Source organism: Microcaecilia unicolor, chromosome 14 (genome assembly GCF_901765095.1).
Source record: "Microcaecilia unicolor chromosome 14, aMicUni1.1, whole genome shotgun sequence".
Lineage (NCBI taxonomy): Eukaryota > Metazoa > Chordata > Amphibia > Gymnophiona > Siphonopidae > Microcaecilia > Microcaecilia unicolor.
The window spans coordinates 33,537,179-33,555,698 of NC_044044.1; the positions used below are offsets into that span (position 1 = coordinate 33,537,179).

General features: G+C 46.0%; 3 protein-coding genes across 4 annotated transcripts in view; 1 reads left to right on the forward strand and 2 right to left on the reverse strand.

The window, feature by feature from the left end:
* Window positions 1-11,258, reverse strand: part of LOC115457684 (alpha-2-macroglobulin-like protein 1) — a 34,333-nt gene extending 23,075 nt beyond the window's left edge. The window contains exons 1-11 of the mRNA XM_030187226.1: window positions 11,191-11,258; window positions 10,200-10,383; window positions 9,910-10,078; window positions 7,770-7,822; window positions 4,906-4,926; window positions 3,601-3,760; window positions 3,165-3,252; window positions 2,598-2,718; window positions 2,277-2,391; window positions 1,453-1,562; window positions 707-874 (exon numbers count right to left, since the gene is read on the reverse strand). Coding sequence (XP_030043086.1) covers window positions 707-874; window positions 1,453-1,562; window positions 2,277-2,391; window positions 2,598-2,718; window positions 3,165-3,252; window positions 3,601-3,760; window positions 4,906-4,926; window positions 7,770-7,822; window positions 9,910-10,078; window positions 10,200-10,383; window positions 11,191-11,258 — 1,257 coding nt within the window. The remainder of the gene's footprint in view (window positions 1-706; window positions 875-1,452; window positions 1,563-2,276; window positions 2,392-2,597; window positions 2,719-3,164; window positions 3,253-3,600; window positions 3,761-4,905; window positions 4,927-7,769; window positions 7,823-9,909; window positions 10,079-10,199; window positions 10,384-11,190) is intronic.
* A 3,646-nt stretch (window positions 11,259-14,904) lies between these two features.
* Window positions 14,905-18,520, reverse strand: part of LOC115457681 (alpha-2-macroglobulin-like protein 1) — a 44,127-nt gene continuing 40,511 nt past the window's right edge. For both annotated transcript variants that reach the window (XM_030187221.1, XM_030187219.1), the window contains 6 exons: window positions 17,666-17,775; window positions 17,430-17,520; window positions 17,021-17,089; window positions 16,343-16,445; window positions 15,255-15,296; window positions 14,905-15,045 (listed from right to left, as the gene is read on the reverse strand). In XM_030187221.1, coding sequence (XP_030043081.1) covers window positions 15,256-15,296; window positions 16,343-16,445; window positions 17,021-17,089; window positions 17,430-17,520; window positions 17,666-17,775 — 414 coding nt within the window. In that variant the 3' untranslated portion in view covers window positions 14,905-15,045; window position 15,255. The remainder of the gene's footprint in view (window positions 15,046-15,254; window positions 15,297-16,342; window positions 16,446-17,020; window positions 17,090-17,429; window positions 17,521-17,665; window positions 17,776-18,520) is intronic.
* FOXJ2 (forkhead box J2) overlaps window positions 17,116-18,520 on the forward strand; it is a 584,760-nt gene continuing 583,355 nt past the window's right edge. Inside the window, exon 1 of the mRNA XM_030187236.1 lies at window positions 17,116-17,237. The gene's annotated coding sequence lies outside the window, so the exon portion shown is untranslated. The remainder of the gene's footprint in view (window positions 17,238-18,520) is intronic.

The window sequence follows — 18,520 nt, forward strand, 5'->3', positions numbered from 1 at the left end:
GATTTTGCTGCTGTTTCCTGTGAAATAGTGTGAGTGCGGCTCGTTTATAAAAACAAAAATGGCAAGTATTCTATTAGTTTCCATAGTATGACTGAAGCCCTTATTGAATGTGGCCTTTCCTGTCATAAAATGGAGTTGCTTTCCTCGCTGTGTTTTTAATATTGTAATTGCAAACCGCTTTGTCCTTAGTACATAAGTACATAAGTATTGCCATACTGGGACAGACCAAAGGTCCATCGAGCCCAGTATCCTGTTTCCAACAGTGGCCAATCCAGGTCACAAATACCTGGCAAGATCCCAAAAAAGTACAAAATATTTTATACTGCTTATCCCAGAAATAGTGGATTTTCCCCAAGTCCATTTAATAACGGTCAAAGGACTTTTCCTTTAGGAAGCCGTCCAAACCTTTTTTTAAACTCCGCTAAGCTAACCACCTTTACCACATTCTCTGGCAACAAATTCCAGAGTTTAATTACACGTTGAGTGAAGAAATATTTTCTCTGATTCGTTTTAAATTTATTACATTGTAGCTTCATCACATGCCCCCTAGTCCTAGTATTTTTGGAAAGCGTGAAGGCGGGTATATCAAGTACCAATTAAACATTAAATGAAAAACTCCTGTTGCTCCACTGTCGTTCTTATTGCTGGGACCCAAACCCCAAACTATTCTGGACACTGGCATGTTGGATGGAGCAGCAAAACCCACCTTTAGATACACAGTATTTCCATCCCAAGAGAAGGTATCCACAGTAAAATATGCAGAGCCGGAGCCATCGGTGACAGATGTGAGTTCGGTCTTTTTACTGTTCACCTCAATGACCAGGAATAGACTTTCTCCTTTCATAGGGGTGCCATCGGCACTGGCTAACCTCATCTGTGTAAGAACAGCAGAGCCAATGATCCTAACAAAATCTCTGCAAAGACAGCCAACTGGAATGATTTCTAACATCCCCATCGCCTTCCACCCCGTCAGTATTATCTCTGCCATCGATCCGATCACAACAATCAGCATAACCATCATTGTTACCAGGGTTTTCTCCTCACTGTCACCATCATCAACACCATCGCTTTCTGCTCACCATCAATTTCTCCTCACTCTCACCATCAGTTTCTCCTTGCTGTCATTATCACCCTCACTTTCTCCTCACTATCACTGTCACTATCATTTTCTCCTCACCACCGTTATCACGTTCTCCTCACCATTACCATCATTATCACTTTCCCCCTCACTGTCACATCAGCCTCACTTTCTCATCGCTATCACTTTCTCCTCACCATCACTGACACCATCATTTTCTCCTCATCATCAGCATCACTCTCACTTTCTTTTCTCTGTCACCTTTCTTCTCACCATCAACTATCACTTTCTTTTCTCTGTCACCTTTCTCCTCACCATCAACTTCACCATCGCTTTCTCTTCACTGTCACCATCACCATCGTTTTCGTGCTTACCTTTACTTTAAAGGGCACAGAGGTTTTGTAGTAGGTATCAGTATTGTCAAATGTCACCACGGCAATGGTAGAGGATAATGGGAAGCTGCTAGTTGTTTTGACCTTCACATCTGCAGTAAAGAGAGAGATGATTTTGTATGGTTGATTATGAGTGCCAAAACTATTCGTGGAGGGGCCAGGGGAGAGGAGAGGACATGACAGGATATTAAAAGCAAAGGGGAGGGGGGGGGGGGGCTCGACTCTTTTAAACAGCCTAGGGATCACCATTGACAGTGTCCATTTCATGATAACAGCCACTTTATGAGGAAATAGCAGGGGAAAACTTGATTCCATAGCTTGGAAGTAGATATCCACAGTAATGTAGTAAATGACGGCAGATAAAGACCTGAACGGTCCATCCAGTCTGCCCAACAAAATAAACTCATTTTACATGGTATGTGATACTTTATATCTGAGTTTGATTTGTCCTTGTCATTCTCAGGGCACAGACCGTAGAAGTCTGCCCAGCACTGTTCTTGTACTAAACGTTCTGAAGCTAACGTTGAAGCCCCTCAAAATTTACACCCCAAGCCATCCATATCTCTTTAGTCACGATCAGGGCGAAGACCATAGAAGTCTGACCAGCACCGGATTTGCTTCCCAATTACTGGTGTCGCCACCCAATCTCCGCTAAGATTCCATAGTGCACACTGTAGTCACAGGGTGCTGCACAAATGGGAAACATGGTATCATGCATGGGACCCATCAGTTAGCTTTTCCTGTGCCTGCCCTGGGTTTGAAAGTGGAGATGTGAGCGGTTTTTGTGAGTTGTTGAGGTATCCCACCTGTTCCTTCTTCCACCAGTGAGGCCACCACGTCAAACGTCATCTGGTAACCGTACGTGCTCGGCTGAAAGTTCGAGGTGTTTAACGACCAGGAAAGGCAGCCAAAGCTGTCGGTCTACAAACAAGCAAAGGAATGCGGACGTGAGGAGCTCAGTGGGACAAGGGCACGTTTTTTAAGAGTCATCCTTGGTGAATGTTAAAGGTCATATGGAGACACGACCTCTGCAGTACCCTCCCTGTGATCTGCAGCCTCAGACACAATCTCGTATGTCATTTCCCTATCATGTCATTTCTGGATTCACTTGCCTTCCTTCATCTCACCTGGCCACTGAAATCCACACAGATGTCTTGCACCCTGCCCTCCGTGGACCAGGAGAAATGCTTGGCTCGTCGGCACACTGTCATGTCAATGTGACCTTGTGTGGGCTTCACATAGGTGTACCTAATCATTGGGGAGAAAACAAAACTCTATGCTTCATACATGGTATAGGAAGGGTCCCTTCCTCAAACAGCTTATGATCCCTGAATGATGGAGACTATTCAAGGTCATGCAGTGAGTGGGTGGATTGGGGGAGGGGGCGGTGGCACATCACAGGTCTCTTCCTGTCAGTCCCCTGGGAAGGAGAAGAATTTCTGCTCTATAATCTGAGCTAGCAGTGGTCCTCCATCCTCCATTTGCTAAACAGGGAAAGATATAGTTACATGTTAACTATAGCCGTAGTCCCCTGGTCTGCCAGGGAGGTAGACTCTCAATATTGGTACAGAAGTCTGGATGCTCTGCTCTGTGTAACACAGTGATGGGTGTGCTGGGGAAACCCAGTGACAGAGCTGAGTAACAGGGAATGATGGGGAGAGGGTGGGTGGTAGAAGAGAGAAATCGCCACACACCTTCCACAGACCTTCAACTCAAAGGATGTGTCCTTCAGAGTGACAACAGAGGGAAATGACAGGATGAGAACCTCAAATTTCTGCAGCACTGAAAAATTAGAACACAAGTCGTTAGCAAAAGCTCAATGTCATGAATATTTAACCTTTAACACCACCCTTAATACTCCTGTACCTACCAATACATTGATCTTGACCTATCTCTACTCAAGTTCTATGTCCGTATTCCCAACCCATAACTCCAGTTCTTTCCTTGACCCTAACCCTCACCCCACTGCCACCCTAAACTTTATCCTGATTTCATGTCTACCTGCATTCCCAACCTATAACTCCACTTATCTCCTCAACCCTAACCCTTACCCCAAACCTAGAACCCAATATCAAGACGAAGCTGTCAGCCCCTTGGTGTCATGTCTCTTTGTTCCCGCCTGCCTCTTACCAGTCTTCTCCACAACGAAGGTTGTTCTAGTCTCCAGATGTTCCAGGTTGATGGTGTAGGTCCCCAGAACTGCATCTGGGGAGAGGTCAAACTTCAGGGCTATGATGCCCTGCTGCGGGGTCAGGTTCCACCACTGAGCAATGTGGTGAATGTTTGGGTCCTATGAACGAGAAAATTCTATTGATTGCAGCAGATTTTGTGGCTGTATGTGTTTGTCACAGATGTGAATGCGGAATTGCCGATATGTCCTGTGGTTGTGTATTTCTGTTTATGTCATATGTGACTGTGAATTCATATTCCTTGGTGTCGTCGTCGATAATACACTGGAACCTTCTGCTCAGTGTGCTGCTGCGGCTAGGAAAGCGAATAGAATGTTGGGTATTATTAGGAAAGGTATGGAAAACAGGTGTGAGGATGTTATAATGCCGTTGTATCGCTCCATGGTGCGACCGCACCTTGAGTATTGTGTTCAATTCTGGACGCCGCATCTCAAGAAAGATATAGTAGAATTGGAAAAGGTGCAGCGAAGGGCGACTAAAATGATAGCGGGGATGGGACGACTTCCCTATGAAGAAAGACTAAGGAGGCTATACAGCTTGGAGAAGAGACGGCTGAGGGGAGACATGATAGAGGTATATAAAATAATGAGTGGAGTGGAACAGGTGGATGTGAAGCGTCTGTTCACGCTTTCCAAAAATACTAGGACTAGGGGGCATGCGATGAAACTACAGTATAGTAAATTTAAAACAAATCGGAGAAAATTTTTCTTCACCCAACGTATAATTAAACTCTGGAATTCGTTGCCGGAGAACGTGGTGAAGGCGGTTAGCTTAGCAGAGTTTAAAAAGGGGTTAAACAGTTTCCTAAAGGACAAGCCCATAAACCACTACTAAATGGACTTGGGAAAAATCCACAATTCCAGGAATAACATGTATAGAATGTTTGTACGTTTGGGAAGCTTGCCAGGTGCCCTTGGCTTGGATTGGCCGCTGTCGTGGACAGGATGCTGGGCTCGATGGACCCTTGGTCTTTTCCCAGTGTGGCATTACTTATGTACTTATGTGGAGCCTTAGTGAGTTTCAGGTTGTGATACCACAATCCCCTAGGACTCAAGTACTCTACACAAGGAACAGGGCTGTTACGAGCATATTACAGAATGCATACACTGGTGTCTGTGTAGCAGCACATCTTACATCCCAGCCACCGTGTCTGGTCAACAACCAGGAGGGTCCAAAGACCTCATCCAGAAGTAAACGGCTTTCACATCTGAGCGAAATAAACCAGGTGTGTTCGGATTTCTCTTACCTGGATGTCCACCACAGGCACCTGGGGAAAAGAAAGATAAGAAAGATGCAAATGAGATTGGTAACAGGGAGCAAAGGCACAGAGCCTAACAGATAGATCACACATCTCTCTTGGATCGCCAACTGGCTGAACGCGGGTCAACGAAACAGGTTGAACCAGGTCTGACTGTGCCCCATCCAGAAGGCGCCGGGCGAGCAGAGAGTGGACTTCCGACGGCACCGGCGCATGTTTTAAATGCAATGGATCACGTAGGAAATGGGCGCCTGTGCCGTCGGAAGTCCATCTGGGGGAACGGCCGTTCCCCTGGTGCCCTCCCTAGCTATGCCACTGGCCCCATTGCATGCTGGGAGAGGACTATATTGCAAACTGAGGACATTTTTCTGGCTTTTTGATTTCAGGGCCCCCTTTTACAAAGTGGCTGTACCCATGCTTTGTCATGCGTAATTTCAGCGCTACTGCGGCCCACCAGGCGCCATTTCTGGTACGATAGAAATTAAATTTGTTTTGGCACCAGGGAGCTTATCTGGCGGTAATTGGGCAGTGTGGTAAAAGGGGCCCCCGAGTGCTCTGCCCGATCTCTTAAAAAAAGGATTTTGTTTAAATTCGATTTTTATACTGCTGAGTTAACTGTGGGTTATTTTTTTTTTGTTGCTTTAGAAGAAGGAGGACGTTTTAAGGAGCAGATTTGCTTGCTCTATGGCTTTCTATCTCACTATTAGTTCAATGGGGAAGGCAGGCTAATTGTACTTTTTAAGTCCCAGAACTTCTGAGGAATGTGTTCCCTCCCATCCCACCTCATATTCCAAATCTTGCTATGGGGTGAATTACTTCTGTGCATGAAAAAGGAGCAGGACTCGGGGGAGATCCTATGTGATGATCTTACAATGACCAAACAGATGGAAGAGGTCATGATAAAAGCCAGAAGGATGCTTAGACACAAAGGGAGCGGAAAAGAGGTAACAGTGGCTGTGTAGAAATCTCTGGTTACTGCGTCTTCAAAAATATCTAAACAGGCTGGAATCGGTCCAGTAGACAGTTATTGAAAAGAAAATCACAGGGCTGTGTTTCTCAACTTCATGAAGCCAAATACCCCTACTTCAAAAACTTTTCAGTAAAGTACCCCCAAACTCCAATCTCTCTCTCTTTGCTGTGCAGCGGCTGCTTGCTCTCTGTGTCTCTCTCTCCCTGCCAAAACATATCTCACTCTCTCTGTTCTGTTCCCCCCCCTACGCAGCATGATCTACTCTATCTCTCCCCACCCCCCCAGTCCAGCATGACCCTGTTTCTCTCTTCCTCCCTTCCTCTTGTTGCCTTCCTATGTCAGCCACAGTAGCAATATCAGGAAAGTTGCACAGGCACCACAGCCATTTCCCTGCGTGTGCCTGCTGCTAACTTTTCATTTGCCCCATCCCTCCAGTGCAGGACGTTTACATCAAAGGGAGCAGGACTGGCAAAGTGACCTGTCTGTCTTTCCTGCTGTTTTTACTGCTGACACTGCCACCACCGCAGATCTGGGAAGGCATTAGGTAAGAGGGAAAGGTCCTGGTTAGGGCTGGAGAGGCAGAAATCCTGCTGCTGGTGACAGTGGGAGAGAGAGGAAGGTCATGGTTGAAGCTAGGGATGTGCCATGTGCCCACTGCTGATATCTCTCACGTACCCCTTGGGGTACCGATACCACATGTTGCGAACCTAAGGCATAACAAGACAAAAGTGAGAGAGGGGAGATAAGGTAGTGACATTTAAATGCACAGGAGGGGACAAGGGAGCATAGGATAAAGGTGAAAGGGGAGAGACTCGGAAGTAACCTGAGGAAATACTTCACAGAAATGGTAGTGAATTTATGGAGCTCCTCCCGACGGAGGTGCTGGGGATGAAAGCTGTATCTGAATGCAAGCAAGCTTGGGATAAGAACAGGATAATGGATAGGCCCATATGGTCTTTACCTGTACTCACTTTTCTATTTGTCTATGTAGTTCAAAACTCTGCTGCCCGTCTCGTCTTCCGCCAGGGTCGCTTTACTCGTACTACCCCTCTCCTCAAGACCCTTCACTGGCTCCCTATCCGTTTTCGCATCCTGTTCAAACTTCTTCTACTAACCTATAAATGTACTCACTCTGCTGCTCCCCAGTATCTCTCCACACTTGTCCTTCCCTACACCCCTTCCCGTGCACTCCGCTCCATGGATAAATCCTTTTTATCTGTTCCCTTCTCCACTACTGCCAACTCCAGACTTCGCGCCTTTTGTCTCGCTGCACCCTACGCCTGGAATAAACTTCCTGAGCCCCTACGTCTTGCCCCATCCTTGGCCACCTTTAAATCTAGACTGAAAGCCCACCTCTTTAACATTGCTTTTGACTCGTAACCACTTGTAACCACTCGCCTCCACCTACCCTCCTCTCCTCCTTTCTGTACACATTAATTGATTTGATTTGCTTACTTTATTTTTTGTCTGTTAGATTGTAAGCTCTTTGAGCAGGGACTGTCTTTCTTCTATGTTTGTGCAGTGCTGCGTATGCCTTGTAGCGCTATAGAAATGCTAAATAGTAGTAGTAGTAGTTTCTCTTTGCCTTATGGAAGATCAGTGGGAAATGCAGAACTACGACTCTGTATACAGCAGGGCAAAAACCAGGCCTGGATGAACATGCTTGGCTGTCCTGGGATCAGGAGCCAACCCTAGACCTCCCACATCTGTCCCAATGGGACTTTTGGCTCTGCTCCCCAGATTCACAGGTTTCTATTGCCAGAATGAAGCTCAGTCCCTTATGAGGGCAAACACAGCACAGAGACTGGTCTTTAAGGCTGCAGGTCTCATGCTTTCCTCAGTGAGGGGCTTAGCCCCTTTCCCCTGCATATTCACACCCTACCTTATCATTGCTGGGGAGGAAGTTTCTGTCGAAAATGGCAGTTTGGATTTTAACTGTGAGAAAGGGATAAAAACAGGAAAAATTGTCAGCAATACGTCGCCTGTTTCTGCCTTTGAAAAATGTTTCTGATTATTTAGGTTTCAATCTAGCACATTTCCTGGGAAACGCATCAAAGTGGTTTACAATTTACAAATAATAAGAAAACAGAACTCTAAAATCCCGATAGGATAAGACAGAGCAGAGTGAGAGACAGACAGACAGCCAACCAGAAGCTAAATGAAGAGGAAGGAGAGAGAGAGACAGACAGACAGAAAGACAGAAGCTAAATGAGAGAGGGAGAGAGAGAATGAGAATGAGGCTGAAAGATCCAAATAGTAGAAAAAAAAATCAAAACCCAAATAAAAGACACACTCAAATATACCCAAAGAGAAAGAAGTGTCGGGGAAGGACGTGTCTGCAGAGATTCCAAGTGTCACTCATTAGGAGTGTGTCACACTCACTTAAAGCCTCTCTCCCTCTCACACTCTCTGAGGGGACAATGCACAAAAGCCATCTTTAAATACGGCAGCTGCAGGTGATCTTACCCAGTTGCAAACAGTGACTAGTACACACTCGTCCTTCCCTACACCCCGCTCCATGGATAAATCCTTCTTATCTGTTCCCTTCTCCACTACTGCCAACTCCAGACTTCGCGCCTTCTGTCTCGCTGCACCCTACGCCTGGAATAAACTTCCTGAGCCCCTACGTCTTGCCCCATCCTTGGCCACCTTTAAATCTAGACTGAAAGCCCACCTCTTTAACATTGCTTTTGACTCGTAACCACTCGCCTCCACCTACCCTCCTCTCTTCCTTCCCGTTCACATTAATTGATTTGATTTGCTTACTTTATTTTTTTGTCTATTAGATTGCAAGCTCTTTGAGCAGGGACTGTCTTTCTTCTATGTTTGTGCAGCGCTGCGTACGCCTTGTAGCGCTATAGAAATGCTAAATAGTAGTAGTAGTAGACTGATGCACAAAGGGGATGGCATACAAATGAGATGCACGGAAATTTAACAGCAACCTTTCTGCATGGGCGCCTGGAAGCCCCTAGCACTTGTGCAGAACGGCAGTTTGTTTCCAGGACACGGAGGAGGGGGGGAGCGCCTGCTTTCACAGTCTGGACAGTGGCGGGAGCTCGGGTGCATGAAGCTGAACAAAGGTCAGCAGAGCGCTGGAAGGAGGAGGGTTCCCTGCACCAGACCGGAGGGTGAGTGGGAGGCAGGGGCTGAAGGAGGAGAGTCAGCCCTGCAGTTGGCAGCGTGGATGAAGAGGGACTCCTCTCCGTCAGCTCCTGACCTGCTGTAAAATCCAGCAGGCGTTCCTTTCTGTGCATAACAAGGAATGCTCATTATAATACTAATGAGCTCATTGTAATATATTTGCATGGAATTCTCGGTATCTGCCATGCTACACCGTTAAAGCCACACAAAACCCCTTTTTTGCATTAGACGCTACATAACATTTGCTTTAGACTGGCAGGGTAAGCTTTGTGCATCGGCCCGACTCCTCCTCTCACTCGTAAGAGTTCTGGTGCCAGTGCACTGATCACTGCTTTCAGGAGAGAAAATGCAAAGAGAAGAAGAGCCAAGTGGCCTAACCAGGTGGAAGAAATCTGAGCACACCTTCCCGCCCCCTTCCTTCTGCCCTGCATGTACAAACACATCAGCTGTGAAACCCACACAGACTTTAAGCTCTTGGCAACATTAATTTCCAAATTGTCCCATATTACCTCTTGTCTCTGTCTAGCCGGCCTGGGTGACCTAGGGCTAGATAATCGCCTTAGGTAAACCAACATCTTGAGCCAAGGACTCAGAGGATTACTACGAGAGCAGCAGTAGTTCAAAGCACTGGGTTTACCCCAGTGGAAGCTGGAAGTTGTAGTTCTGAATGAATTTCACAGAAATAGTCTGGCTCCTTTCAAATTTTTGCCACTAATAAATTCAGTTTCAGTAAAATGTAATTTTTTTTTCTTTAATAAAATTTAACAGTTTCAGACACAGTTTAGTTTTTAGAGTTTTCCTATTCTAAGGTAAAAGGGTAGGACTGCGGTATTTCCGTCCCAGCTCTTTGTCACCAAGTGCCCCCCCCCCCCGGCTCTCACCTGTGTCTCCTGGGTTGTACGAAGGCTTGTCCGTCACGATCAGTGCTCTGTTCATCACCCGTTTCATTAGTACCTTCTTGCTGTCAAGAATCAACGTATCAGTTACAGGGTCCTCGATGGTAACCTGGACCCTGGCCACTTCTTTTGATCCATCATACGGAGGCGGAACCTGCTCAGGAAACGTTAGTGAGTTACATTGTACATCAGATGTCACCCAGTCCTTAACCAGAAAGTCTGTACGGAGAGGACTGGTGTGAAGGGAGAGGTCACTGTGACAGCCTTTCTCTCACCTGGAAGTCCGTACACGTGGAGAAGTCCGGTCCGACGACGCTCTGGTCTATCAGGACGTCATCCCTGCTTACCGACTGCAAGATCACCGTGAGCCGTGCGGATTTGGGAATGCCCTTGATGTGGGCACAGACAGTCTCCTTAGAGGGGTAGTGGATTTCTGCTGGCATCGTTACCAGATAGTACCTGCCAAGGGACACCAGACATTTAACTCAACCCTCGCAGTGCCCAGGGTCTCCCTGGCAGTGCTACCGCTAAAGTTCACAGGAGCCCACCATCCACATCTCTGTCATTCAGGATGGTACAACCATATCACCATTTCGACTGGGAGGGATGGGCAACCCTTCCGGAAATTCAACAGAACTTGCCCCTCCTCACCAAAACCATAACACTGCTTAACACCTCAGGGAGCAGGCCTCTGAGTGACCGATGCCGTTCTGTCTGTACTGATTTGTAACACGGGTCTCGCTTTCACTGTTTCAGCACATGCCCCCTATTATGCCATTTAATATCCTGAACCCAGGCAGAATGATGCGATGAAGAACAAAACCCGGAAGCTTCTTAGAACACATTCTCTGGACGGATGTGTCCCCTCTGTGGGCACAGTTTCCTGGGGCCTACTAGAAGTGCCAGTCAGGCTCTAGTGCTAAGCCTAGGGCGTGTCGCATTACACAGAACCGGTGCCCTCAGAGTTACTGGGAAAATAATTAAACGTTTTATGAAAACGCTACAAAGCAGAGAAGAGAAAGGGGCCATCTGGGAAGTGGGGAAAATACATGAACTGCTGAAGAGGGCGAGAGATGGACAGGAGAGGAAATGCAGGGGCAAGCACCAGATATAGGAATTGTTGAGGGTAGTGAGAGAGGGGTATGAGGAAAAAAGTAGAGCCCATAACCAGGGATACAAGGCTTGTTGAAGGGAGAGAGAGGGAAGGGGGGAAGGTGCAATAAACAGAGAGCAGGATGGGTACAGCAGTATATTTTCATTTCTTACAGGTTTTGAGACTGTCCCGCTGATCTTTGCAAGAGCAGAAAACAACACAAATAAAACTCAATCCACATTTTACCCCAAAAAAAAAAAAAAAAAAAGCAAAAAAGCCCAGAAAGCTAGGAGCTGCTGCTTTCCCGAATATCTTTCTCTTGCTTCTGCCTGTTTCCCTCTAACTGCACAGTACTTGTGTCTGGATTATTTTGCTACCATCAGACTTCCCCCTCCCCATTCTAGGACAAACACACCCAGATCCCTTTGGCTTTTGTTAAAAAACAAGGAGTTTACCTGACACTTGGCAGGTCCCTGGGCTGTAGAGAAGGAATGAGGAAGGCTACCACTTTACAAAGACCAATTATAACCTGAATTTAAGATGTCACTCTGTCTCTGATCTATAGGAGTCAGCTCTTTGGGTGTCATTTGGGTGCTGAATACCCCCAGTATTGAACAGGGGTCATTTGTATTTTGTTTAGCTCCCTCAATCATTATAAAATATTCCTGCATATACCCTGATCACCCCATAGTCAGAGCTAGCAAGTTATCCAGTTCCAGAAGGAAGAATTAAGGTCAGTTCTGGATTTTTGACCATCTCATCTGAAGTATTATGGATCTGCAGCATTGATTCCAATGGGTCGAATCAGAGACTGCAATGTACAACTTCTTTGAAATGTCAATTGAAAGCCAGGACTCCTAAAACTGAGAAGTCTGTCAACTCTGGGTGTCACAGCTCTGAATGACACTATGCTGAAGGTCACACAGTGAGAGAAGGTGGCAGAGGTGGGATGGGGAGTTGGGTCTGCAAGTGTCGTAGCTCTGAGTGACTCCATGCTGAAGGTCACATGGTGAGAGAAGGTGGCAGAGGTGGGATGGGGAGTTGGGTCTGCAAGTGTCATAGCTCTTAGTGACTCCATGCTGAAGGTCACACGGTGAGAGAAGGTGGCAGAGGTGGGATGGGGAGTTGGGTCTGCAAGTGTCGTAGCTCTTAGTGACTCCATGCTGAAGGTCACACAGTGAGAGATGGTGGCAGAGGTGGGATGGGGAGTTGGGCCTGCAAGTGTCGTAGCTCTGAGTGACTCCATGCTGAAGGTCACACGGTGAGAGAAGGTGGCAGAGGTGGGATGGGGAGTTGGGTCTGCAAGTTTCGTAGCTCTTAGTGACTCCATGCTGAAGGTCACACAGTGAGAGATGGTGGCAGAGGTGGGATGGGGAGTTGGGTCTGCAAGTTTCGTAGCTCTTAGTGACTCCATGCTGAAGGTCACACAGTGAGAGATGGTGGCAAAGGTGTGATGGGGAGTTGGGTCTGCAGGTGTCGCAGCTCTGAGTGACTTCACACAGTAAGAGAGAGTGAGTATCAGTGGTGGGATTGGGAGTTGGGTTTGTAGTTTAATTATTTATTGAGTGAAAAGAAAAGTATTTCTATATATTTATTGTGTGTCCCGTAGCCTTTGTACTTTTTGAAAGAGTAAAACATTTTGTTGGCATTTAGCCAATTTTTGATGCATTCTGTTGAAGTGATTGTGCCCATATATATAGACAGACAGATAAACGGAGCCTTCCTATTAGGTACGAAGACATATAAGGACAGACTCAATATTTATACTTTGGAAGAAAGGTGGGAATGGGGAGGTGAATCTCTTTCAATTGAAAGGAAGCTCTGGAACGAGGGGGCATTGGATGAACATTAAAGGGGACAGACTCAGAAGTAACCCGAGTAAATACTTCTTCATGGAAAGCGTGGTGAGTTTATGAAATGGTCCCCCTACGTCTTGCCCCATCCTTGGCCACCTTTAAATCTAGACTGAAATCCCACCTCTTTAACATTGCTTTTGACTCGTAACCACTTGTAACCACTCGCCTCCACCTACCCTCCTCTCTTCCTTCCCGTTCACATTAATTGATTTGATTTGCTTACTTTATTTTTTGTCTATTAGATTGTAAGCTCTTTGAGCAGGGACTGTCTTTCTTCTATGTTTGTGCAGCGCTGCGTATGCCTTGTAGCGCTATAGAAATGCTAAATAGTAGTAGTAGTAGTAGTAGTGGTGGAGACTAAAACAGTATCTGAATTCAAGAAAGCATGGGACAAGCTATGAGGACCTATGAGAGAGAGAAAGGGATGTGGTGTGGATGGGCAGACTGGATAGGTCGTAGTCTTTATCAGTGTCATTTTCTCTGTTTTTATGTACGGAGGAACTCTAAGGAAGAGGAGGGGATTGTAGAGGTGAATAGTTGATGTGGAAGGATAGGTCATATGGTCTTTATCTGCCTTCATTTTCTCTATTTCACAGCACAAGCAGAGCTGCTAAATTACTCAGTTTCAGCAAGCATATGGGCCAATCCTGTAATTGTGTCACACCCTGGTGTGTTCTGGACCTACAGCACTAATTTCAAGGAGCAGGAATCAGTGGCTATATCACACTGCACTAGAGAAGGGGAATGGTCTGAACTTCTCCTTCCATGAACTGGTCACTTGGCAGCTCTGGACACCTGCAGACCTAGCTTTCAATCTCATTTCCATAGCAGAAACTTGTCATTTCTGGATGAAAATGATTCAATTCTGCATACATGGGTCATAAACATTTTCTATAATTAGAATTATCTGTTTGAAGGTGGGGCCTTGTACGAGTCGTCGTAAATTTGGCAGGATAAACGGCGTTACCATTTCTGCCGTTCTTTCTTGTGATGCCAAGAGGAACATTTCGGTGCCAAACCTTGTTCCACCCTTTGCAGAACAGTAGAGGGAGGCGGGACAGCATGTTCTGCCCTGAGAAAGGTGTCAGTTTGCATTTGTTTGCAACCATGTTGTCTAAGATCCCTGGGTCTGGTCTCCTCTGCTGGAGCTTTTGGCTCTAAAGTACTTTTTGTTTGGGAAACATGTTTCATAGCAGTCAAAGAAAACAGTAACCAAAGAAAGAATCCTATTGTTACACCGAGTCTAAGAAAAGCAAATCTAAAGCAATTATCGCCTCTAATCCCAACTGGTCCCTTCCAACTCCAACTGGCTCTGAATGTCTGGATTTCCTGCTGGGTCTGAGAGAAATTCCTCCATGTCTTGCCTGGCACTGTTGGCTGCCATTGTGTCTCTCTCTCACACACACACACATTTCCAGTGACGTACTATCCTGTGGCAAGTCACAAACAGGGAGGGTGACAAAGGATGGGAGCAGCAGGCAATGCCCAAAATATAGTGGCTTTATTGAAGCCTCCAAGACTCGAGTCGTGTTTTGGCACAAAAAGGCCTTCCTAAGGAGTCTTCTGTTTTTACTCCAGAGAGTTCAAACGTCTAGACATTTATTTGATAGAAGGAAGCAGCAAGATATAACACTCATATTTTATTTAGTCTGGCTTATGATCCTCATACATCCAACAGAAGACTCCCGAAGAAGGCCTGTTTGGGCCGAAACACGACTCGTGTCGCGTCTTGGATGCTTCAATAAAGCCACTATATTTTGGACACGGTCTGCTGCTCCAGCCCTTTGTCACCCTCGCTGCTGGTGACTACTCTTCTCCTGCACTATTCCTGTGGGTCAGAGTTGGGGGCTACACGCTGGTTACATTTTATTATGAGCTGGATCGGCTCTCCTCTAGTCCCAAGGGATGTAGAGGATGTATAAAACATTCCTGCAGACAATCCCAGACCGCAAAGTTACACGCATTGTTCCATCCTGTCTGGATTCTACCCACATTCCATTGGAATCTTACAGACAATCACCACTTATTACACTGTGTTCTTAATCTCTTTATTAATACATTTAGTCCAGATTGCAAATCCCCATCTCCACCCTACATCAAATTCATCTTTGCTGAAGTGTTGATAGGCGTCCCGTGAATGAAGATCGGGTCCAGCACCTCCCTCGCCGTCTCCTAGGCACAAACAGACACAGTTAAGACAGCCAAAGTGATTCTGTTGTCTTTAATCCTTTCCTTGGCAGCGCAATTCATAGGAGATGCGGGCTCCAAAGAGGGAGCAGTGGAAAGAACAGGGTGGAAACAGACAATCTCTGGTACAAGTGCTGGTGAAGTTAGTCTATCTGTCCACAGGAGGGTTATACAGACAGCAGAGGTCTACTTACCTTAGGCACAAGGGCTGTTGTATTCCCTCACTGCAAAATCCTCTGGAATGAGAAATGCATTTTAGTAAGAAGAGATGAGGAGTGGCTGAATTGCAGCATATTAACTCTCTCGCTAAGGTAACCATGGGGCAGTAACCTGATCCATTGCCCTTGGGTTACCCCTCTTCACCTCCCTCCTCACTCAGCAGTTCCTGAATCTCTGGTTATTACCTCTGCTTTTATAGTTTATAGTTCTTTTTGCACGTACTACACCAACCGAGCTAACTCACAGATCTGAGCAGTTTACAGGCTAAAACCAGAAAATTCGGAAAAGAACTACAATATCTTATAGGATAGGCAGTATCACAATCGGGCAAAGATTTAAGAAAGGTAAATAGAGGAGAAAGGAAAGGGGAAGGGCCGGTGTGTAGAACGAGGACCGAGGAGGATTTAACAGTGAGACATGACAACGCAACGCTTCCAATTTTATGTAATTAAAAGCCCGTTCAAAAAGTTGCGTTTCCTGAGGTTTTTTTTAAAAAGGAAAGTTCGGATCGTATAAGCAGCGGAAGGGAGTTCCATTGGGAAGGGGCTGCAAAGCAGAAGGGTTGATGGCAGGTGGATTCAAGTTGAACTGCTTTAGTATGTGGAAGGACAAGACGATGGTCATTTATCGAGAGGAGCAGCCGTGCCGGGGAATACGGAATTGTGAAAGCAGAGAGATCATCAGGGAACCTTGAAAATGAGTGTGAGGAGTTTAAGCATGCTTCCCCCTTGTTTTGAAAAATCCACTGGCTTCCAATAGAAAAACACATTTTATTTAAAGTTTCGTGCATGACATAAGAGTTTAATAGCTGTGTTTTCCCCTCCTGCTCCTCAAATCTCATTCCTCAGTAGTTCCTACATCTCTGGTTATTACTCCTGTTTTCCCCCTCCTGCCTCTCTTCTCTTCCCCCTCAGTAGTCCTGTATCTCTGGCTATTGCCCTCCCCCCCAGCACTTCCTGTATCTCTGGATATTGCTACTCCTGCCCCTCAGCAATTCCAATATGCCCCTCTGTGGGGGTGTTTCTGTACTGTTGGTACCTTTCATGTTTCCTCCATCACTCACCAGGCTTGTAATAATCGTAGATTTTCACAGTGGCTGGCTTAAGACCCTTCACTGGGATGTCCTTCTCCACCAGGAAAGTGAAGGTCTGAGTCTCGTCAGAAAGCTGGTAGGGGAGGCAGGAAAAGGAGAGACACCGATTATCAAAACCTCCCTAACCCATGATGGCAGACCCCTCTCCTTACACTGAGCATCTCCAAATTTCCCTCCATTTCTCATTCACTCATATATCCCACCTTAGTCTCCTCGACACTTCTCCCAAACTCCCTGTTGCCCCTTCTCTGTTTTCTTGATACCTGATAGCAGCTGAAAATTAATACACTCAGGCTGACACTTCCCTGTTGTATTTAGAAAAGGAAGATGGTTTCAGCACAAAATCGGAGCGTTTGTCAGAGAGGAGACAGGCTTGAGGAGTGGAAGAAAGTCAGATAGGCAAAAGGGACACTCAATTGAGCTCTAAGTACAGTTAGAATATGAGAAACAGAGAGGTGTAAATGAAAGTATCGTGTTCAGCTGAGCTGTGGAAGTTTCTGATCATCTTAGATTATAAAGAAATGTCCATGAGATGGTGTAGATGGGATGGAAAAGTTTAAAGATAGACCTTGCTAAAGGTGAGAAATAACTGCTGTAATGAAAAAGAGAAAAACAGACAGACAGAGATACATACAGGGACTCTCTCACCTCTTCCAAGTAGAGGATAACTATATTATGTTTGGTCTCTGTTCTCTTCACCACTGGATGCTTCTGTAGCTGTGAATGAAGGGGGGGGGGGGGGGGGGTGTGAGAAATGCATTTCTTCCAGTACTGTGCAAAATCCAAACAGAGAAGAGAGAAAATCAAAGCCTTCCCACAAAAGAGTGAGCAGGAAAAACTGTGTCTAATCCTGGGGAAAGAGCAGGTGGAGAAGAAAAATCTATGGGATACTGAACCCAGATTAGGAACAGAATCTGACCAGAGACAATCCGGACCAAAATCAGCATCCAGGAAGTGTGTCTGGAATGTCGCACAAAACATTGTTAGATCCAGAAGACTAGAAAGGCTGGTGGGTCAAACTCTTCCTCCCTCCAGGGGATATCTCCTCTGCTCTTACCCATCTCACAGTGTCTTTCACGGGGATGAAGCCAGACAGCATTTTGACCTCAATCAGTGCCATGTTGGATCTGGCACGGTTCCCAATGTAGCTGTAAAGAAAAGGAGATGGTTCTGCTGAAGCAGACTGCACTTGTAGGATCACCCAGGCGACTGTCCCTATGAGGCCTTGAAGTATGATTGCACTCAGTATTCTGAGGGCTGCACCACGCACGGTATCTGACAGGAAGAACTGACCTTGTAGCTATCTTGATCCTCAAAGTATTGCAGTCCTTGGCACTCAACTCCAAGTCAAGGAGAAAAGTCTGGTGGGTGCTCGGGGGTGGCACATTGTACCTCAGGGCTGTCTGTCAATGCAAACACACATGTAGGTCAGGGAGAGAATCAAGGACCATGATCAGACACAGTCTTCAACAAAGTGAAGAGGGATAAGAAATCGTAACACATTATGGGGTTGATATTCCCCTTGCGATGACCACATTGGATGTTCAGTGATAGTACCTAGTGGTTCCTTGTGAACATTCAGATAGCGGAGTGAACACCCAACACATAGGCGTTGTGGTGATAGATGTCTGTATACAACTGAGACAGCTCTTCTGATCTTCTAAATGATCTGGCTAGTTATTTACATTGCTGAAATCATGGCTTCCCAGATAACGTGGGTCTCTGTCCAGGCTCCACCCCTGGATCACCCCAGTACTACAACAATTTTGTCGAGCTAAGCGAACTTGGAGTAAAACTAGGTCTTAACTGATCTCGGTGTTTGTAGGAAACTGCATCGGGAATGTAACATCCACCTTAAAAAGGCTAAGCAAGCCTATGTGAGTCTGTAGACCGCCTAGTTCTGCATTGTCGCTTTTTGAGTGGTATAGCAAGTTTTTAATAAACTATACTATCTGGATACAGCCAAGGTGGTCAGTAAAGATATTTTGCAGAACTATCCAGATAATGCTGAGACTAAAGATATTCAGTACTGTCCGGATAATGCCGAGGAAATCTGTAAAGAGCTATCCGGATAATGCTGAGACTTGTCTGTAAAGATATTGAGCAGAACTATCCGGATAGTGCCACTGAATATTTATCTCAATACCA